Raw genomic sequence first — 24,078 nt, 5'->3', positions numbered from 1 at the left:
ATTTGGCAATTTGTTCTCATATTTAAAACTTATATCCTGTTTTTTAATGGAATGGTTTGTTTCTCAAAAATAAAGAGGTTCCTTGAACAATATAGACTTCTGGAGGAAACTTTCAGTTTCTTGGGAATCGATCAATATATGATTAATCATGATTTCCAGATTTTCTATGTTATGTATAGAACTATCATTTAAATATCTTAACAACTGCATTTTAAGACCAATAATTAGTGCAGGAATAGTACATTTCCATTTATCTTAGGAAATGGAAAATTTAATAGGGAAAAATATAAAAAGGTACCGGTTTTAACGTAACATAGAAAAGCATTTCTTAAGGTTTTATATGTTTTCAGTAAGGTCACAGTTTAGTAATTTTGCTGTTGAACTTGCTCCTGTTGACTAATCTTTATTATTATTATTATTCTTTTCTCTTATACAATGGAGCTTTGCAAAAGGTTTGCTTTACAGATTTATATAAGTATTTTGAAATAAATTCGTCCAGTTAAAATTGAACAAAATTATAAATAATGCTTATAATTAAACATCACTAAAATGACATAACAAGTGTATGGTGACATTTTTTTCTTAGTGTTGTGTTTACCGCGACGCATCTAACTTTGTTCTAACCGCGATGTGTAATTCAAAACAAACAGAACGGTTTAAAAACAGAACAAAGAGAACAGTTTAAAAACAGAGCGATTTGAAAACAGAACAAACAGAACGGTTTAAAAACAGAACAAACAGAACGGTTTGAAAACAGAACAAAAAGAAAGGTTTAACAAAAAAATAAGCATCCATTAAATATGAAGAAACTAAGATATAAATAGCATTGAAAGATAGTTTTTAAAAGAGAATTTTGTCATTGAGAATATCGTTAAGTTTAAACTCGCCTAGCATTAAGTAAAAACTAACTAAGTAGTCGGTTAGAACTGCTCAAAATGTAATTTTCTTTTCTGCATTTTCTGTAGTCAGTTTTGGTTCATGCTGATGGTTTGAGTTGGAAATAAGCAAGTCCAAGCTTTCGTCTTTCGGACAGAATCCAATTAATCAGCTACTGATTTAATAGAATTTGACTATATATATGCATGTCTACAAAGCATACTTTTTAATAGTTCTGGGAAAGGTGTGAAGAGCAAATGCACTGCTCCGTCTACTGACACTTATTTTGGTAAATAAATACAGCAGCATTTTTAAGCTTGTGTGTATTCAATGTATGAAATCAGAAACAATAATGTTTTTCAGTATTTTGTTAAAGAAAAATTCAGTTACGATTAATAAACAGCAAACACTTTCAAACTTAAAGAATTGGTAGAAAAATTTCAAATTAAATGAGGGTATTCTAATGTAAGTACTTGTAGCCAAGTTTAACTAAAATACGCTTCGAGAGAGAAAGCGATTTTATTTTGTATATATCTCCTAGTTTCTCGGAAAAATATATTTCGTTGCTCTCTGATTGGATAGGGTTGTGGCAATATTGGGCGATCGGTTTTCTTGTTACTTTTGGTTATTGGCTGTTATCTGGAAAGGACATCAGACTAATTTGTTTCTGTTTGTTTTCTGTGGATTTATTCAGTTACAATACAAAATAGTAACTACTTGACTGGAAACGATTACATGGAAGTTTTATATAAGGAACACAACAACAAATATCAGACTATAAAGACACAATGAAAAGAACGTCCGAAATACAGAGAATATGAATAAAAATGATTTTAAAAATGTAAAATTTTGATAAGAATATTATCTTGGGAAAATGCAAGTTCTATGCCTAAACATATTCTCTCTGGTGTGAAATATGACAAACTATTTGACCATGCAGTTTTTTTTCTCGTAAGAAATATGACCAAAAATTAACGGAAAAAAACTTTACAAGAAACAATTTCCTACAAAATTACAAGAAATTTTCCTTGTAAAAATTTTACAAGGAAAATATATAAGAAAATGTGGAGGTTAATAGATATTTCTAATTCGTCTGAAATGTGACTAAACATTTGACCATAGACAGTTTTTCGTAAGAATTACAACCAAATATTAAAAAAATGTAAAATTTTAGGGGAAATATAAAAAAAAATTGTGAATGCATATACAGATACCTGTTATGAAATGTGACCAAATATCGAAACGTAACGAAATTAACGAATCTTAAGAAATATGACGGAATACTAAAAAGTGAAATATCATAAGAAAATGTAAATCCTAAAGCCATACATTTATACCATATTTTGTGAGACTCTGATTGGATAGAACTGTAGAAATTAAGGGCTGTATGTTTACTATTGCCTTTCGTAATAGGCAGTTAGCTGGGGAGGCCTACAGAGTATTTTGTTTATTATTTATTCCAATACAACACGAAATAGTAAGCATTGGTATAAATAGTATTGAACATGAATTGTTGTGCATAAGAAAATATTGAGAATTCCCAATTATCCAGGAACATATTAATTGGGTGGTGGATCAATCACGATTTTCCAGAAATAAAAAAAAGTGTTAAATTTGCTTACTATAAAAATAACCATAGACAAAATAAGAAAATAATTACTATCGCATGCCATTAGTGTGAAACAAAACTCTTTATGAAAGTACAAAAAATGAAAAGAAAAATTCTTTGGATGAAATCGTTGTGGAAAGTCGTCTTATAGTAAATGGGAGTAGTTTTTACACAGAACAATGCATAATTTATTTCTAAGTAATTTACGAAATTCATAAGCTTTGTGAAATAAAAAGCAAAATTTCGAACGATTATTTTACGCAAGTGTAAACTCAATGGTATTATTCAAATATTTTTTATAAATATTGTTCTTTAATATCATTTATCACATAATTTCTTCATTTTTTAATGATGTTTATTTTCCCGCTGTTTAAGGTTTGTTTTTCTCTTTTTTACAACGGTTTTAACGTTCGTAACCCCATGAATATATTCTTCTAGACTGAATTGCTTGAAACTACAAGAAAATTATTCAAGTATTCTTCTGTAACTTCAACGCTGGCAGATCGGGAGATTTGATAGTGTTGGTCAGGTTAGGGAGTGGATGTCTTAGAGAATAATGTTGCAATTACCAGCGCCGATATTTATCCGTGTGCTCAGGAGAACTGACCATTTTCGAAGGTTATCTACGATTGACAGTCACCAAAACAGAGTTTAATCTATTTTAAAATCAGAATTCATATAATTTAACGATACTGACGTCATCTGAAAATACATCTGCCCCTGTAAAGTCTAATGCTTGCAATAGGCAGAACCACTTTCAGGCTGTTAGAACAGAACAGACTCTGAACAGAAAATCTCAAAAACCCGTGTTACTGCCCTTTTTTTTGGACATTTGGTGGAAGTTTCTTCTTATTTCTTTAACACTTTTCTAACTTCAGAGTTTGGAAGCGTGGCTTCATCCGCAATAGGAAATCGATGCAACATTTGACTAGAAAATGCTTTGGAAGTGTTGCATGTTATTTCGGATTTCTTTGCACCCTAGTGACTACTGAGTTTGATGTTTCTAAAGCATCTTCCATCAGTGTCAGCGACAGCACCGAATCTCTTGTGGATGAAGTAAGTGGAAAAGTTTCAGACAAATATCATACATTGATAAATGTTCTGGATAAAATGTCTTTTCGAGAGGAAATGTGTTTGAAAAGCAGAACTTATGTAACTAGAGTAGGACGTATGAAAAGGAAGACTAAGTGATTAAAATACAGATATAACTAGTTAAATTGTTTATCTAAACTAATAGTATCGTCCTATTTTGATATTTAAGCTTATCGGTTTCCTGGGCACTTTCAAATGAAAAAGAGTTCTTCAGAAATTAAACAATACATATAATAGATAATGTTAACGAATTTCAAAAATGGTGAATACAGTCTTTTAAATTAAATATTAATACCATCTGTGCGCAACTAACTCTCCATTTGTATGGGCAATTAATTTTTTTTAAAGCAGAAAACATGAAAATTGAACTATAGAGATTTGATCGACTCAACATTTAGACGTGTAACCACTTGCATCATACCACCACACACGCCGAAATGCAATAATTCCTTTTACTCTTCCCCACCTGAAAACGAATGAGACTGGGAGACTATAAATGTTCCTGAGTAGTGTCAATTCAAAAGTAAATACTCTGTACGGACTTGAGACAGAAATATGGACTGAAAATAGCTTATTGTCACTATTTATTTTTAAGTCTGTTTCCACTCGGAAATTTTTCTCTGAAAATGTGGAATGATTTCATAATTTATTTATTTTTAATTTATATTGAAAGTAAGTTATGTAGTGGTTGCTTCAGTGCATTAGAATCATTTGAAATGAATGTCTGTTCGAACATTTATAGAATGAATTACAAAATGTAACCAACATTATATATTTATTTATATATATTTTGATAAATATTTAATAAATGAAATTTGAAATTAAATTAAAATTTAGTTAGTTATTTGAAATTTAGTTTTATTTGAAGAAGGAATTCCAGTCCGTCAGCTGCTTACAAATCGAGCAATTGGCAATTTAAATTTGAGACAATTGATTTAAAGCCTTATAATTCTAGTATAACAACAAAAAGTTAAAGATTGAACTTCAACAACTTTAATAACAATAAATTAAAACCTTGTAATAATAACGAATTAAATTTGAACTTTCAAATAGTAATTCTAACAACTAAAGTTAAGTTTGCAACAAATAAACTTCTAACAGCAACACATTTAAACTTACAACGACTAAACTTGTGACGGCAACAAATTAAAGCTTGTAACCTTTTAATAACATCTCGTAACAAAAGATTGTAATTGAATATTGTATTCCCTGTTTTATGCGCAGTAGATTGTTCTCAATCAAGTTCAAATGTAAAAAATAGCCTTTAAAATACACTGATATTTCGCTCAAAGAATTTTTCCTGTCCTTCGATATTTATCTCCAGACCATCTGCCGTCAAGACTAAATTAACTCAATTTCTTCACCTTTTGCTCTTCTAACTCCAAGAGAAATCTCTTGATTGAAACGAATGATGATGCTTTAATGGAAGAGCAGAGCACGATAACTATCTCTGAGTGATTTAGTGATTGATGCCAGTCTGTGGCTAATTGAGTGAAGTGACAGATTTGGAAGGAGGAGTTCATTAAAAAATGTACCATTTCATTTCAGATCATTGAAGAATTGAACAGCCTCGTAGCCACTTTCAGGGATCTGCTAATTCACGTGGGCAAAGGTCACGACAGCCCAGAAATAAGAGATAAATTGAAGATAGTGCGGAAGAAATGTCAAGAGCGCTGCTCAGCTGCCAACAGGCTTCTCATGCCTCAAATTCGAAAGTAAGTCTTGCACGAATTTCATTTTGAATGTCTAGTCATTTACATAATTAGGTTTAACTTAATGAAAGTAATCAAAATGTTGCACAATAATTAATTAAGTAGGCAAGATATGTAATATTTTATCCTAGCTAAAATATATTGCAAAACTTCTTTGTTATTTGTCAAAACTCATTTTATTTTATCTGTTACAGAAATTGTTCTCAAAGTGTGAGTTACGAAGGAATGTTTAGTTCACTTCGGAAAGTTTCGAAATGTTCTTTTTCTTACTCTATAATTATGCAAATTTTTACCAAAAATAAAGAATTACCGTATATTTTATATATCAGGTGATAAATTTAAGATAATTTTTCACTGAAGTTTGATTGTCGGCTTATACATTAAGTTCAAAATGATTTACTAATAGTTCTATCAAAGAATTATATCGGCCCACCAGCGGCCGAGCGGTAAAGTCGCTGAACACTGGTAGTTCGGTTCGAGGTTCGAATCCCGCGAACGGGCTGGCTGCATGGGTGTATTCGTGGTTTTCCCCATGTGTAACGTGTATACGAGGCAGTTTCCCTTAAAAAGTCCTCCACGAAGGAATCCCTCCTCTTAGGCAGATAGCCCTAGTGTGCTTTGCCATAATTAAACACACCACACCACCAAAGAATTATATCAGGATTTAAATAACGAAAAATATATTGTTTTAATTTAATTATTAAATATATTGTTATTTTAATTTAATAGTATTCATTCTAAGGTTTAGTAATTGTTAAATTGTGATGGAGGTAGCTAAGTCAAGCTATAATCCAACTTATTAATATCCACATCCTATACATATTTAATATGAATCGGGAATTGTCAAGAAATTCTTGGTAGTAGTTTGTGTCTGCTAAAGGGAAGCTCAACTGAATTTCTTCGTCATTCATTTGGCCATTAACATCATTATGGTTTGTCTTGTAGGTAATGTCATTTTTATTTACGTCCATATCATTGCTTGCTTCGCATATATGATACAGCTTTTTGAGGGGTCTGGAATTGTTTCGCCGTGTAGCTGAAATGAAAAATTATACAGAGTGATCTAGAAGTGGCGCACATCGCATTTTCAGAAATTGTGAAAATACCAAAATAGGCAATAATGGTAAATTTTCTAAATGAACGAGGCCTTGTGCTGTTACAAATAACATATTACTTAGAAATTACTTGCAATTGGTATTTTTAGCTTTAAAAATCGTTTGTTTGATGCAAGATTGAAATGAGGTTTTTTCCGAGCAGAACGAAGTTTGATTGAGCATTATTTCGTAGATTTGATTGCAATGCCATCGTTCTCATTCTCTTTGTTTTTTATTCAATAACTTAATTCCCGACTTCGCCAGTTTTGTGCGAAGTGAAGAAAGAAGGGTTTGTGGCTTTTTCTTTTATTATAATGAACGTTTCTTGTTTCTAGAAACCAGGCTACCAAACTCGAAATCGTTGTCATATGGATGCAAAAACATTTGGAAATGTCAATTTAAACGATTCAACTGTTTTGTTTTGTAAGAATGCTTTGCGAAATGATGCTCAGTCATAGAAACTCATCCAGCTGGGAAACATTTGTGTCCATCTTGCAGCAGAGAAACGGTTTTTAAAGGACATAAACTGCAACTGAAATTTTACTTGACTTTTATACTTGCAACAGTACTGACTGAAACATTTTGCCATTAATATCCATTCTGAAATTTCCACAGTTTTTGAAATTTTGATGTTCCTGATTTTTGAAGAAACGCAACTGAAAAGAATTAAATCTTATGATTGCTTGAAAATGAATGGTTGCCATAAATGAGAACCAAATAAAATTCACCATACTAATGCCATAGCGCCAAATCCTGTACATAACCGAATGGTCCCGAAGAGTGCCTTTCCATTCCATCATTCTGTACCCTATATTTTTCGAAAGAAGCTGAACGGGAACTGGCACTCGTTTAGCTCGTCTGCTAGTCTTCCTAAGTTAACCGACGCTTTCAATTATATATGCCTGGGTTTATAGCGCAAATTTAAATTCAGTTTAAATATGGCTTTTTAATTTTGGCAGAGTTTATATAATAAAATCTTATTTTTCGCATTATACACAAATCACACTAAGAGTAATAAGTTTAAATGGTTTCCCACATTTTATCTAAATGTATACTCATCTAGTGTCCTGAAAAAAGTTTTGCTATTCCACCTGGCTATCTCTATTGATATTTTATTCTGTTAAAACATATTAAATTTTAAAAGATTCCTTCTGAGCGAATGTTAAAATCTAAATCCTTTTAAGTTCCTCCTTCCCTATGTTTTCAGTTATTATATATTACACATTTTCAACCATATTTTTTTCTAGATATAACTACTGTACAACAAGAAAAACCTAAAAATTCTTTTTGATTATGAACCTTAATTAAATAAATTACAGAAATAAGGCAAAAACTTTTATTTATTAAATAATCAAATTAATGAATAAAAAATCGAATTGAGTTTCTTCTTACAGAGAAGAAATCATTTCTTATAACTGTTTTATGAGCTAAGGAAGATAATTATTTATGTAATTAACTTTTTATTATTATTGCTCCTATAATTGACTTCATAATTATTTTTATTTCTATAATTAATTAATTATTAATTTATTTCTATTTAAAAAGTTGTAAAATATATACGGTAACTTAACGTAATGTTTCTCAGTGAGAGTAAAAAGTAATAACCCGGTTTAAAAAAAATCAAGGAAAAACTGAAATACGACATTAAAAATTTTATTCTTTCTGCATCTTTTTAAATCTACAACTCAGAAGGTTGCATAAAATTACACATAGATTAAATAGTATAGGAAAAACCACGCCGAGCGGGTAAGGCTGCCGATAACTGGAAGTTAGTCCTAAGTTCAAATTCTGGCTTAACTGACTTCCTGCATAGGAACTTCTGTGTTTTTCTCCATGTGTAATCTGCCAGATAGGTTTCTTTAGAAAGTCCTCCACCTGTTATAAAAGTAAATATTCTGTGCTTTATCTTAATCTAATAATATGAAATTAATTAATTTCTGAGCCTGATGTACCCCTGATTAAATACAGCCACGGTAATTAATTTTTGCAATAATATAAATTTTTGTCTTTAAAATTATGTTCACATAATTATACTTCGTTTAATTGTTTAAAATTTAAATGCGTTTATGACAATTCGTTTTTGCGAAACTTCTTTTATTTGAGAATTTAGTTGCAGGTTGTTTATTGATGCTGCTTTATTTTAAGTCCTTTTTATTTATAACCCTACGCAGACTTTTTCCTTTACACCCTTTTATTCCTATTACTCTGCGCGGAGTCATGCAAACTTCTTAGTGCTTAAATAAAATAAATATTCCCTTCAAAGCTTTTATCCGCTTCAACCTGATAGATTACACAGAATTTAATTTTGTTTCTAGCTGTTCTTTTTACTTTAAAATTGTCTTGAAGTAATTTAATTCATAGCACGTTATACATTTTGTAGCAGTCTTTGTTTCTGTTACGAAGTCTTGATATAATGCTTTGTTTTCTCGCTTTTAACTAGTTTTATGTAACTTAAAAAAAAAAAAAACAGTTTTTGTATGTTTTATAGCACCTTGAGTCTTTTGTAATAACCGAAAAAATTTTATTTTTGATAATTAAGAATTACTGTCTCTTATGGTAATTAAAATATCACTCGTCCATTATACCTTTCTTTAATAACATTTTTGCTTTATTATTTTTTAAATATGCTATTTTTAGTTATAATTAATTATAAAACTATTAACATCATGTATCTAATTATAACTAATAAATAATTTATATTAATAATAGTATACTTATAATTAGTTCCTTGCTTACGATGGTCTGATTTAACAAGCTTTCAATTCGACGAAATATCGATACGAAATCTGTAGGAACTCCAGATTTTGTCTGGTTTTCCCATTTGGTACGTAAAGTCGAAGTAGAAACACCTACAGGGAAGTATTTCCACCTTTACCCAGTAGCGTTCGTTTATTCTACCATATTCAGTTGACTCCACCAGTGGTTGAGTAATTAAGACCGCTGAGTATTGATAGTTTGATCCAAGGTATACTACAAAGTCTACAACATAATATACTACAAAGATTGCTCTTCTCAACGAAGGTCAACCAGCTTCATGAAGTTCGGCGTTTGCTCCAAAGAAAAATTTCTCCCACTTTTATAAGCGAAGTCACTGAGCTGATCAATAATATACGTCGCTGTCTCGAATGTCGGAAAGAGAAAGATTTGACCTTGAAACAATAATCTTGTCTGACTTTGGTGAGACCCGGGTTCGATCTCAGGCAAACTAACTATCTGCATGGTTAGTTTTCTTAGATTTCCCCATTTGTAGCGTGAATACGAGCCAGTTTCCCTTAGAATGGTCTCCAATAAGACATCCCTTCCTTCAAGCAGAGAGTCTTCCTGTACTTTTTTATACTGAAATAATCATAAATAACCTTTTTGAGTTAAGCAATCGAACACTGATTTCGAATTTTTATCTCATCTAATTAGCAACCATACAGTACGGTACTATCTATGGAGCGCATAAGCAAGGTTTCTGACGTTTTTATAAAAGACATTCTGATGTGCGAATCGGTCAGCTAGAAAAATGAGATCCTAGTAACTTACTCTTAACTAATACCACCCCTAGTAGCTCAGTTCTTAACAACTAAATATATTAACTTCTAGAAAATTAGCTATTAGTAACTAATGACATTAACTCCTAGTAAATTATGTTCTAATAACTAAGGATGTTAGCTGATACTAAAGTAGCTCTCAGGAACTGAAGATATTCTTGGAAAATTCGTTACAATGTTAGTTTTTATTAAATTAGATCGTAGTAACTAAAGATATTATCTCTTCGTAATTTAAATCTCAGTAACTAAGGAAATTAGTTTGAAATCTTAGTAACCAAAGATATTTACTCATAGTAAATTAGCTCATAGTAATTAAAGGTATTAACGTTTAATAAATTAGATCATAGTAACTAAAGTTATTAGCTTCTAGTATGTTAGATGCTGACTAAAGATATTTATGGTGTAAATTAGCTCATAATGTTTAGAAATATTAGCTTCTGATAAATTTCATCATAGTAGCTATTATCTTCTAGCAACAAAGATCTCATTTTCTAGTAAATTAGATGTTACTTAAGATATTTGCACTTAGTAAATTAGTTCTTAGTAACTAATATGTGCTCCTAGTAACTAAAGATATTAGTTTAGACGCTAGTAACTAAAGATATTTAGTTACTTATTTTATAGTAAAAGATATTAACGCCTGATTAGTTTTTATTTCAGCATCGTTATTAACATATTAGCTTCTTATAAATTAAATTCTAGTTGCTAAACCTTTTATCTCCTAATAACTGAATATGTTTAATTAAACAGCAAGTTAATTAATTAATTAAATAGCAAGGTAAAAGCTATTACGACATCTTGTTTATTACAAAAATTAACTAGAATTTAACAGACATTCCTTGCAAATCAACTGCTAAACTTAGTAGAAGGTCACCGGAGGTGTCAACAGAATTAAAGGCAACAAGAATGAGCTTAATATACGTAAATTGGCAGGACTAGTTTTCTAGGTCTAAGCATAGAACCTACCTCTTCAGCTGCAGAAGTGCAAAAGACGAAAGAGAAGCCTGCGCTTCGATGATAACAGTAAGAAAAAGGCAGTCAAGCTACTGACGCCATCTAGTGATGAAAACTGAGAACAGCTGTGAATTCCTTAAAAGCTGAGGGTAAAGAGGGTTGGAGTTTATGAATATTGCGCTGATTCAGGTTGCATTAACAACTCCAAAAATCGTTATTCAAACTTTTATTTTATCAGCAAAAGATAATTACTCAGATTAGCAAAAGGTATTAACGCAAAAAAACCAACTTACTTCAGGTATTCACTTGGAATTCATCTACACTGGATTATAATGATGTTGTAAATGGTTAGCACGTCAGCTAGCACTTAGAGCATCCAAGGTTCGAATCCCAGCGAGAACACAAATGAATTCTCACATGTTTTTCCTCCGGAAGACAGGGATTAAAAAGGGCAGGAAAATGGTGAAACTGAACTAAATGTTTACTGCCAATTGAAAGGTAGAATAGGTTAATTTTGTGAAGAATGCATTTATATAAAAATTGAACAAACCTCTTCCAATCGAAAACTATCGAAGCATTCAGTGAAGTTACGAATAAATCTAATCAGCAAGTCGCATCATTTCGTGACAGTTTATTTTCATTTGTATAGATAAAGTATAGCGAATTAGCGCATTCTCTCGTGCATCCTCTTGATCTAAATAGTTAACATTCTAGATAGCATCTAGAAGCTGCATGGATCGATTATTTGTGACAGCACTGTTAATTTCTTACATTTTCAGATAATCTGTATAAATTAAAATACAAAAAGGAAAATGAAGCGCATTCTATGCCTTATAAGCAAAATATTTGTTCCCAAACATACAGAACAAAAACGGGAAATTTTAAAAGGTAAGTAAAGTACAAATTATGTATCTCTCAGGTAAGACGAGAACAGAGAAGTGCTTATTAATTTTTGACAGTGTAATTTAAACTGCAATGGAATAAAAGCGATAGAAAAATAAAATGTTGTAAAGTACTGCCTAAAGCTCTGTCAAGTTTTATCTTAAGTACTTTATTGTTATAAATTGTTATGAATATCTCTTTTGTTTTAAATACTCTATTGTTTCTTTCAATTTATCGCAATTCATTGCGATGATTATTGTGATGATCCATTCATGTTAAATCAGATAATTAATTATAATTTATTTCTGAATTTCCTTTAATATTCAAAGATCATATGTTTGCTCTGCTTTGATTAATATGAAAATACCAATGTATGAACCTAATATACTTTTATCCTTCAAATACTATACTTATTACCACAATATCATCATTGATCAGTTATGTTGAAAATTAGCTTAGAAAAACGCATTTTCTTAACATTTTGTGTCTTACCTTTATTTATTAAATATGTGCTTTGCACTTAAACCATAAAATTAAATTCAACAGCAATATCGGAAAATAATTTTGAAATGAGCATACCTTTAGAATTTTCGATACACAGTCTCGCGCGCTGAAGATAAAAAAGTTTTTTTTCCCCGCACAGTGTTGCCATTGCTAGCTTATAAATCGTTGAGTTTGTTTATAAAAATTACGTTAAAATTTTACAAAATAGGAAATCGACAATAAAACAAATCCAAATTAGGGGCTTTCAGATGCCCATATTCGGTAGAAGATTACGTTATTCAAAATTTGATGGGGTCGGTACCGTTATTTTATCACAATGCGAGAAACATACATACATTTATGCAGAATCTTCATTATTTAATTTCTTTAAATGTAACATAGGACGATAATATTTGGTGGCAGCAATTTGAAAAGTGAACCGACATCTATAGTGAATCAACGCAAAATGCCAAAACGAAATTAATAGCCCTTCTGGAGTAACGACCTTTGGTCTAATAATGATAAAGAAAATAAAATATCTAAAGAAGAGAAAAATAAAGGAAAGAGAGAAAACTTTTCTCAAACGGATGGTGCACTTACGCATCCCTTTTTTTTTTTTTTTCATTTAGAAGAATCCAATCAATTCTATCCAATTCTGAACACTAGTACCATTTTACAAAAGTAATGTACTGGCAGTGTCATGGACTCTGACAAACGCTTAGGTCCTCCTCTAAGAATGTACCTACGAATTATCTATCGATCAGGAAAAACGTTCCTCGAGCTGGGAGAGGCGAATATAAGCAAAAATATTCTTCTTCAAGAAAACAGCTTTACATAATAAACTTCGCTTTCTACGTACTTAAGTGTGTGTTTGTTCATTTTCAGAAGAAAATGTTCCCCTGCGATTCAAATATTTGTATCGGGAAAACTTAGGAGACAAAAGGGAAGAGATTGTTTCGGTAATCACCTTTTCTTCTTAAATTATGTGTAAAGTGCTCTTTTTTCCCTCACCGTTTTCTCTATCTTTTTCCTTGCTATGTTCCAACATTAATCTGTTTAATGCAGAGTTAAAAACGCTTTCTGGAATATTGCGTTTCTAAACCGGGCTTCGGAATTTCCACGAATTGTTGGATATTCACTTTTTCCTCCGTTTACGAGAGTAGATTTTAGAAAATTTTGACATGAAATTATTTTTTTAAAGCAAAGATCTTAAAACTCTTCCATTGCACAGAATATGCTCATGGCCTATAAGTCCTCTCCTGATTAATTAGGAATGGATTAAGTGGGCTCTGTCTAAAATAATTAAGCTTTGCCATTGCGAAATGATAGAAGAGTGATTATAACGATACCTTAGCAAATGAAATTTTTAAACCAGCGTATAAAATTATTAACAGACTACCAGTTATTATAACACATAAACTGTAAATGAATTTTCAGAATCTTCACTACTGCCCTTCGTAGTATAAATGGTAGCACATCCACCTAACAATACAAAAGTCCAATGTGCAACTTCTGGCAAGGGAGCACTGATTTCTTCGTTTTCATGATTTTAAAAATTCTAATAACTCTGTCAGTGATGTCCGAGTAAAATATGACAAAACTAATTCGTCGTCAACCGGATTGTGCGTTTGAGTCTTCTTCTTCCTAGTCGCTTTTCTACGGAGAGGATATAAGGCATTTCGTTTTCTTCACTGCGTGTCCTTGTGGTGTTATTGGTAGCACATCCAGTTGGCAGTCGGAAAAATCGATTTTTAAATTCCAGCGACTGCACAGCTGATTTTCGTATTTCCTGTTAAAAAGGACAAACAAATTCTGCACCTGTTAGTTTATGTTAGGTTATTTGACTATGCCAAAACTACGAGAGCTATCTGCCTAAGAGGAGGGATGGTTTCTTAGAAGATGTTGTGTTGAAAACTAGCTCATATTTACCTTATATATGGCAAAACCATGAAAACGAGCCACGTGGCCAGCCTTCTCACCTGCACATTTAAAGGCAAACCAGGTCCGGCTACCAGCCTTCAGCGATCGTAACCATTTGACTCTGACTGGGCTCCTCTGCAATGGTTTCTTAAAGATTTTAAATATTATTAATTCTTTTGAAGCTGGTGTAAAATTTGTGTATAACTATTTTATAAAACTGTAAATCCCCCTATCTTTACATTAATAACGGTGTTTTGAATATTGTTAACATTTTTCGTTCTTGAACTCATTATTTTTAACCTGCATATTTTTATTAGTGTTGCCATGCATTTTCTTACATTTGGATATTATTTCTCTAAAATAATACATGGTGATAAGCTGGGATAATTATATGATATAGGCATTCAACTGCTTAATTTAAGGAGCACTTTACTGTTATCTGAGAACATTATCCCGTAAATGTCTTAGAGCTGAAAGTTCCTGAAATTGAGCGTCTATGGAGAGTCCAGAAAAGTAGGAAAGATAGATACCCTGTCTGTTGTTGAAAACTATGTCCTGTTCAAATGTGCAAGGCTATTTTGAATAAAGTTGGGAGTAACTGGATTCATCGGCATCGTCATGGTAGTACTCCTAGATAGAAGAAGATGGTGATTGACTCGATTAAGTGAAGTCCAACTGCATCGTCAGAAACGTACACAGAACTACACTCATGTCCATAAATTAAGGATAATTCAGAGTCACGCGGAAATCGAACTCTAAAATATATATATCACCTGTAAAATCACTACACACGTCTTCAAGAATCATATGCAAATTTCAGGAAGTAACCAGATGACACCGATGGTACGTCACAATGACGAGAGTGTAAGAGAGTGATATATAAGGAATACAGGCAAAGAAGTAAAATTGTTCGCAGGCGCTTTATAAGCATTTCAGTGCAATAACCGAATAGTTATGAGACAAAGGACGCATTTAGATGATTTTTTACGTGGTAGAAATATCGGCGGTCTAGAATGAGGGCGTACCCAACTGGAAGTATCAGACGAACTTTTAATCGCCCAGACTATCATCTCCAGGCTTTGACAACGTTTCCAAGATGATGGTAATGTGAGTATACGTTACAGTACAAGTCGCCCCAGAGTTACAACGCCGAATGAGGACCGGTATTTGACAGTTATTGCCAAAAGAAACAGGCGGAGCACAGCCTCAGACCTGTCTCGTCATCTCTCTTCAGCCAAAGGTACGACAATTTCAAGGCAGACCGTGTACAGACGCTTAGGGCAGGTTGGTCTATATGCTCGTAGACCTGTCAGATGCGTTCCACTTACTGCAACTCACTGTCGCCTGCGGTTAGCCTGGAGTAGAGAGCATGCATTGTGGACATCGCAACAGCGGGCTTGTGTGATGTTTTCCGACGACTCCAGGTTTAGCTTGCAGTCTGATTCTCGCCGGAATTTCATATGGAGAGCTCCAGGTAACCGTTACCACCAAGAAAACATCATTGAACGACACCGTTACGGTGGTGCAGGAGTGCTCGTTTGGGGTGGAATTATTCTGGGTTCCAGAACTGACCTGCATGTTCAAATTGGAACCATGACAAGCCAAATCTATCGTAACGTCATTCTGGAACAACATGTACGTTTGTTTTGGGGCGCCATGGGCGCACAATTTGTGTTTATGGATGACAACGCTCGTTCTCACCATGGAAACATCGTAAGAGAATGCCTTAAATCGGAGGATATCACCCGTATGGACTGCCAGCATTCTCATCGGACCTGAATCCAGTAGATCACGTGTGGGACGTGCTTGGCCGACGAGTTGCAGCCCGTCAAGCTCCTCCTACATGTCTACCGGAAGAGAGCATTGCTTTTTGAGTGGTGTAATATCCCCCAAGATAAGATCGATAATTTGATACTCAGCATGCCTAGGCGTTGTACGGACTGTATTGCATCGTCTGGGAGACACACAATGTATTAACAATCATACCAACCATGTAATATTGTTTTTTTGTAAATAGGTGTTTTTTGTAATTTTCTCCAGGGAGAAAAAATCGCTAATTTTTTCAATAATATCAAACATATAGCATCGTTTTTGCTCTTTACCTTTTGGTTAATAAATAAGCTTTACAAATAAGTCAAATTTGTTTTGCTTCTAACTCTTCCTTTGCCTGATTTTGCATTATCCTTAATTTATGGACATGAGTGTAGTAAAAAGACGTTGGGCTGGCTTTTCTGTCTTGATACTTGGAGGAAAGAGGATATGCAAGGAACTGAGTTGGCTGATGCGATGCAATGTAGATAAGTAGATAACAAATCAGGGCAAGACCGTGAATTAGGCAACTGCCTAATTCACTTGCCCAGACCTTTTTTTCATGTCTAAATAAATTTAGAAACTGATAGGTTTTCGTTTGAAAATAGCTTCTGGAAGAAGGAAATGCAAAATTAAATGGAGAAGCACAATTCTGTCCATGTTAGTGTTGGTGATATTGGCAAGTTCAGGGAATGATCAAGCGGTACATGAGAGGTGGACCTAGGGATTTCAGACAGAATACGTGTCACGTGGGTATTGTAACCAATTGAGAGACGAGAAGTGCTGTTTAGTGAGCAGCAGAAGAAAGTTTCTTGAAAATTTGAATCTGATAGCTATAGTGTGTTTTAGAACTTTGGAATATGGTACACTAAAGTGGCGAAATTTGATAATCATTGAAGTTGAAAGTAAAATAATTCAGAATAAATTAAAGTTTCTGAGTGATGAGTTGCAAAGATCTTAGAAAACAATCTTTCTGGATCTCATATTTAAAAATTGGTGTAACTGAACCGTATCACTCATCCTTCCTTTCCGAAAGAAGTTCTTATTAATGATCTTTAATTTGATAAATTTTTACAGATTTATACAAACCTGAATTTCTGATAAACCATGGTGCTCCCGCGATGAGCCATGGAAGTTTGTTTTGGATTATTTGTAGTTTTTGGATGTATCTATCATTTTCTGTAGCCAAGGCTGAAAAGGCGTATGTGAGGATCGGACTAGTGAGGGAAATGTAAATTCTTCGTTTCCTCGCAAGTGAAATACCGGAAAAGTTTGAGAGAAGCGGTTAAGGTTCAATCACAGTGAGAAATTTTCCTCTTAAGGGTGTGGTCCCTGGGAAAGATACATTGATAGTAATTCCCAGATGTTATGGTAAATTTTCTAGTATGACTAGTTTTCCGAATAGGATTAATTTCTTGGTAACTTTGCTTCTTTAACTTGAATTTTCGGATTAACACAATTTCTGATTTATCGATGTCAACGTGCGTCTTGAAGGTTCAGCGCCATCCCTCAATCCATGGATTACTCTGCTGTCTTTCGATGGTGTGCTCGAGGATTCCTCGATTTCACCAGGAGGGTCCAATCAAGAAATCCCGAATAGACCAGGAATGACAAAGCATCATTTTATCATCTGCAAAACAGACAAACAATGCTTTACAGCCTTTGGTGATCATAAGAAAAACATTCATGCAGATTAGATACAAAATAGTACATAGAATCGATCGCTGTGGTATACCCATAGAAATGCAGCCACCATACTTCATAGCTAATAGCCTGTTTTCGAGGAAATAGAATCATTTCTTCGTCATCGTGAATTTGTAGATTATTCTCTCATGCCAGATGCGATCAAGAGGCGATAGCATTTTGTGGCAACACATTTTATTTGAAAAGTATTACGGGCATAAAAAAATTAACATCGAGATTAACAACATCTCGGTGCAAAAAAATTACTTATGTATTAAAAAATAATTTTATGTACTAATATTTTTATAATTTATTTTTATTTTGCTGAACTAAAATTTAGTTTGTTTTGAAATTTTCAGGCTAGATTTTAGTCAATTGTTACCCATCGAACCATGTGAGGTATTGCTGTAGGAATTTTGCGAATCACTAAAATTATTCACTCAGCTAAATCTAAAACGGAAATAATTGAGCAAAAGACAACAATATACTTTCAAGAGTCTGAGTGAATAGCTGTACTAATTAATTTTCGGCTACAACGCAGCTGATATTATAGGGTTCTCAAGCACTTCTGGAAATTACCGGTAAAATTTCTTCTTGGATAATAAAACACGTTTTCTGAAAACTTCTAGGCTGTAATCAGGTTTAGTGAAAATTTGCCACATATCGTCAAAGTTAGACAAAACGTATAGTCAAACCCAGAAGCAAGATTTCAACCCATATCTATGAATCTGACTCAACCAACTCTTTGCAATTCAAACGTCAGTATTACAGAAACATAGTACATAAAATTCAGTATACCAAATAAACACATGCTAGCGAAAAAGCGTTCTAAGAATTCCATTCAATAGAAATACAAAATGAAGTTATTACTCCTAAAACATTGCATAAACAATTAATATGAATTTTGTTTTACAACAATTATACATACCAAAAAATGAAAAGAAAATCTGAAATATTTCAGATTTTTAATTACGTCCAAAGGAGCGTTTTTTTTAACATTTTGTGTGTTATATTTATTTATTAAATATTACGTGCTTCGCACTTAAACCATAAAATTCAGTTCAACAGCAATATCGCAAAATAGTTTTAAAATGAGCATATCCTTTAGAATTTCCGATACAGAGACTCACGAGCTGGAGATAAAAAGGTTTTTTTTTTCTGTACAACGTAGCCATTGCTCCCTTTCAAATCTTTGAGTTTGTTAATCAAAAATTCGTTAAAGTTTTACAAAATGGGAAATCGATAATATAACAAATTCCAAATTTAAAATTTGGTCTTCCACATGCCCATATTTGTAGGAGGATTACGCCATTCAAAATTCGATGGCTCTATGTACCGTTGTTTTATCACAATGCGAGAAATATACATACGTTTATGCGTATTTTTCATTATTTAATTTCTTCAAATATAATTCAGGACTCTAACATTTGGTGGCAACAGGTTGAATAGTTATTCGCCATTTGTAGTAAATCGACGCAAAATCGGAAAACGAAATCAATAGTCCTTCAGGGACAAAGACCCTTTGGACTAATAATATCAAATAATTTTCATATAAAATTTACAACAATACTCGGTATAGCTGAAGGATTTATTCTATGCCAAGCGTGAAAGAATTCATTACTGTGCTATTGTACAAGTGATTGCTATTAGCTTAAACATCAAGACGAAAAAATGGCGCCTTATTTTTCAAAAATACAAATTATCACATTAAAAGCAACTCGATGCACTAAAAGTCATATAAAAATAATTAAATGCATTTACCTTATATATTTTTATAAAATAGATTTTAATTTAAAGAAAGAACTCTCATATCACGATGTCTATGTAATTTATTTGCTTACTAATTCCATTTTGTTGAAATAATTGTGTTTTGTTTCTTACGAAAATAAAAGGTTTTGCTCTTTTTAACTACAAAATCTTAGTTCAAATAAAATAATCCAAAGGAAAAACTAAACTTACTTCAATCACATGAACTACAGTAAATATGTCTGGCTGCAGAAAAGAAGGATTTTTAGTTATTCAGATATTCTGATTATCCTAATTTATATAATCATCCTGAATTAATCAATTATTCGGACACACTGTGGTTTTTTTATTATGAATATTTGAAAGTGTCAAATCACACTTTTAAAACATAATTTGGAGTGTCACTATACTAATTAACTGCATAATAATCAAAATAGTTGCCAATAAGGTTCTGCAATTTCGATGCATTTCTAAGAGACAGCAGAACAATTAATACCATTTCATTCAATTACCTAATATCCCTTGTCTTATCATTTGGATAAGATGATGCGCTGTGGTTTCAGTATTATGATATTAAATATCGGATATCAATACTTGATTCTTGAATGCCTAATAACTGTTTGATAGCCTTTGAATTTCAGATGGTTGTAATAGTCTGACTCAAAATATCGGAGTAATCTTAAGACCGTAGTGTATGCGTATGTACTGTATGAATATGAAAGAAAAACTAATGATCATGTATCACGTTGGATGGCAACACCTCTAATATCTGTCAATTGGTTCATACCATGCCTGTGAATACAGTTAATTTCCGATAAACCAGGCATGGTTAACCAGGTTGCGAAATAATGAACTCTGTTTTATAAAACTAAGTGAAACTTGTTTATTGCAGAACGATGGAAAAATTCATGTCACAAGCCATCGGCTTAAAATGGAACTGTCTTCGGCAAATATAAAAAGAAAATTGCATGAAAGAAAATTGCATGGTATAACAGCATTGATAGCATATCAAGGTGCATCACATCGCTCACCACACAGAAAAGAATGAGTTGGAATTAGATTTCGAATCACTCAGTTTTAGACCACTATATTGAATGAATGGGCTTAAGCATGAAATTATAAAACTCCCTAGTTCCAGGATTAAAAGTCCCTAGCTCTATTTTGAGACGAGGGCAGAGTAGTTAAGATCAACGATCTTCACAGATGCCCTTATCGGCAAACATCCTCATTAACAACTCCACATGTTAAATGAAACAAATAAAATTGTTTTCTCGCTGTGATTCATAAATTATGTGGACATATCAATCAAAAATTTATATTGATCATGTGTTAAATGTTAGGAAATCTAATTGCATATTTATGCATAAGGTCCAGAAATTATAAATACATCCAAAAACTCCATTTCCGATATGTTACGTGTAAGAATTTAATATGCGTTACCTGTTATGAATCCAAACTATTCCCTCTTAGGAATTTCACCTTTATTACATTTGACATGTGTTACATATTAAGAATCCACCTACGTTAAATGTTAGGAAATCTGGACTTTGTCTACAATTTCACGTATAGAAAATATAAGTATCGAGACAGAACGGTAAAAATGTGGTTACATTCAGGGTTTAAATTCGAAAATGTAGAAGTACCGGAATTAGAATCAAGTGTGCAATGAGGTCTGATTAAAAATGTGCAAGGTGATAATGTGTCGTCCCATGGATTTGCCCGACTGCGCCTGACCTCCCTACACATTCCTTTTTCAAATTGCGTAAATGTAAGGAATTACCCCGTACTTGTTCACGTGATTTAAGCGATTAGCACGTCAGGCTAGAATTTGGAAGATCCGAGCTCGAAATCCATCAGAAAGCAGTTAAGTTGTTTCCATTACCTCCTCCAGAAAGCATAGCAAAATTATTTCTGGTATGTTCCGTATATACGTTTACAGTGTAAAAATGTATAATAAAACATTTATAAAACAGTATTAAATATTACATTATATAAAATTAAATACTGTATTATGGTTTGTTTGAAAGCAATTTATTAGTTGCGCCTGATGTTCTTGGAAACAGTCATAGAAACATTTTTCCGATGAACACTCCGCTTTTTAAGCTTCTTTTTTCCTTCCCTTTACTCCGGGGAAAACCGGTCTCTCAGAATTAGGTGCTCTTCTTTCTATTGCTTCTGCTGGAGGCTATCGTATAGAAACACACAGAAAGAAAATTACTTATTTTTTCTTTTTTACTTTTAATTGAACTTTTTGGTAAGAAATAGAAAGCTGTCTGTAACAAAGAAATAGCATTAGTGAAAGCATCACGACATTTTCAACTTATTTTCACTAACGAAACCTCAGTAGCTGTTCGAAAATTTCAAAAATACTCAGATGTCTGCTTCTTTGATTTCTAGCTTTGTCAATCTGTGGAGGATGTGAACATTATAGTCTTCCTGGACATATTGTTAGATTTAGAATCAATTTTTCACAATATCTGTCACGGATCAGTTTCTTATTTGTGTTTTTTTTTTCGCTATATAAATAAAAAACTACATTTTCCAGTGAAAAGGATTTTAAACCAATCATCCAACTCTTCTCGCCACAAAGCACTTAAATCTTTGCATATTTTGTGTCGTTTCTTCTCTGTTATGTTCAACAGATCAATGTAACGTTGTAACAAAAGAACTGAGAACCCGGAAGAAAAGAAACGAAACACGTGGTGCCATCTAGATATAAATAATCGAGAGAGATTAAGAGTGGATCTCTTTATAAATTAGTGAGAAATACAGGTTATAATTTAAATCACTAATTTTCAAAGAGAAATATTTATGGACATGCCTGGTTGAATGCTCATGGAAATTTAATTTATCAATTCATTGATTTTTAGCTGGTTGACTTTGGCAGAAACAGAAACTAGATTTGCGGCTTCAAGGCCAACAATGTTATGCAATAGAAGATTTATTGTTTATATTTTTTTAATATTTAATTTGCAAAATCATATAAATGTATTTGGCAGTGTATAATCAGGTTGACCTGACAAGCACAAACAAAAAGATTAAGCAGTGTTTCCCAATAATTTAATCCGATTCGTAAAGGTAAACTGTAATAGTTTAAGGGTAGGAAAGATCATCAGATGAATTTAGGGAAGCTAGGTTAAATTTTTAAATGCCAGCTTGGAAAAAGGCATAACAGTAATTGCATAATATTTTATTACATTCAATGTCTTAAATTTTAACCCGTATTTCTCACCAGTCTATAATTAGAACAGCTGTTAATCTTGAAAGACTTTTTATCACTGTTTTTCTTTTAGCTTTCGTTGTTTAGGTAGTTGATTTGGTCTAATGGTTAGTTCTTGAAAAACTCGTTGATCTATGTTTCTATTTGTAATATTTGTCTCTTTAATTTAATTGCAGTTGAAAAAGATGTGAGTGCTTAGTCGCTAAAAGTACTCCCATTAAAATAAAATTGACACCAAATAAAGATGTGCTTACTCATTTTCACTCGGTGCATTATTCGTTCCTAGAACATGTTACTAGAAGTGCTACTTCTTTTTAATCATTATTCATTGCATCTATTTAAATTTAGTTCTGAAAAATGACGTAGATAATTTTGCTGTTTCGGGAAAAAAATCTAAGTATAGTCGTATTTCCGTATCCGCTGAATCGGTAACAGCGGTTAAACGCATCAGTGATTCAGAATGAAAAAACAAGGTGGTGGGAATTTCTTGAGTTATGAAATGTAATCAAGCATTTCATGATGACATGTATACCAAACCGAGATATATCAGTTCAAATGTGCTCAATAATTTTTGGCTATATAAATAAACTCGAGGAATGGAAATGTTCACTTCAGAATCCTAGCTTCATGTTACAAGAAATTTCTCAGACTCTTTGCTACTCATAAATATGCCGAAAACTGACTATCACTAGAAAAAAAATATTTAAATTATCTTGGTATCAATACGTATAATTCTCTATGGACTTTCTTCCACTTTTGTTTCAAGTATTACTGGTGAATGTTATCGCACCTGTTTTATTCTTTAATGTTTTTTTAATGTCGAAGTTACCGCAATAAGGGCCCTAAAACAGAAGATTAACAATGTTGCGAGTGTATGGAAAATACTACTGGAATATTTAGTACTAGTACAAAAAAAATGAAAAATGATTTGCCATTTATAGTGAACCGACGAAAAATCCTATTTCGAGATTAGCAGCTCCTTTGGGCGAAAAAATTCTGAAAGGTTTCCGATTTAACGATTTCCCAAAAGTATCTGTTAAGGTCTCTTAAGCTTTCGCTAAGCTCGCAGTCTAATAGTTTGCTGTTGGAGTCACTCCTGCTGTCACTCACGTGTTATATAATAAACAAAGTAAATATAAGAAATAGTTATAACAAAAGACAAAAAAAGTTTTATAACGCCATCTTTGTAATAAAACTGAACATTGATATGATAAACTGAGAAAAGACTGAAAAAAAAAAAACAAAAAAAACAGAACCTTTTGTTTTTACACTACGCGACATTGAAAATGCATCACTCAAAAGGAGTCGCCAGAAAGTGATGAAACTCAGCAAACAGAGAGAGACAGCAACAAACACTAAATGACTTTTATTTCGAAATGATATATTCGAAATGATATGCATAATACAGAGCTAGAACAGCGTCGATTCAGTAGGTAGAAGTACAGGTAAAACTATCGGGGAC

General features: G+C 32.6%; 1 protein-coding gene across 3 annotated transcripts in view; it reads left to right on the top strand.

The window, feature by feature from the left end:
- The window catches only part of LOC146996733 (regulator of G protein signaling 7-binding protein A-like), a 329,695-nt gene that overhangs the window by 178,196 nt on the left and 127,421 nt on the right, over window positions 1-24,078 (top strand). For all 3 annotated transcript variants that reach the window (XM_085818264.1, XM_085818265.1, XM_085818266.1), the window contains one exon: window positions 5,126-5,292. In XM_085818264.1, the coding sequence (XP_085674390.1) occupies window positions 5,126-5,292 (167 nt within the window). The remainder of the gene's footprint in view (window positions 1-5,125; window positions 5,293-24,078) is intronic.

The sequence above is a fragment of the Stegodyphus dumicola genome, chromosome 6 (assembly GCF_044657685.1).
Source record: "Stegodyphus dumicola isolate Sdum_Otavi_A_Nest chromosome 6, ASM4465768v1".
Taxonomy (NCBI): Eukaryota; Metazoa; Arthropoda; class Arachnida; order Araneae; family Eresidae; genus Stegodyphus; species Stegodyphus dumicola.
This window is presented reverse-complemented; position numbering and strand designations above follow the sequence as displayed.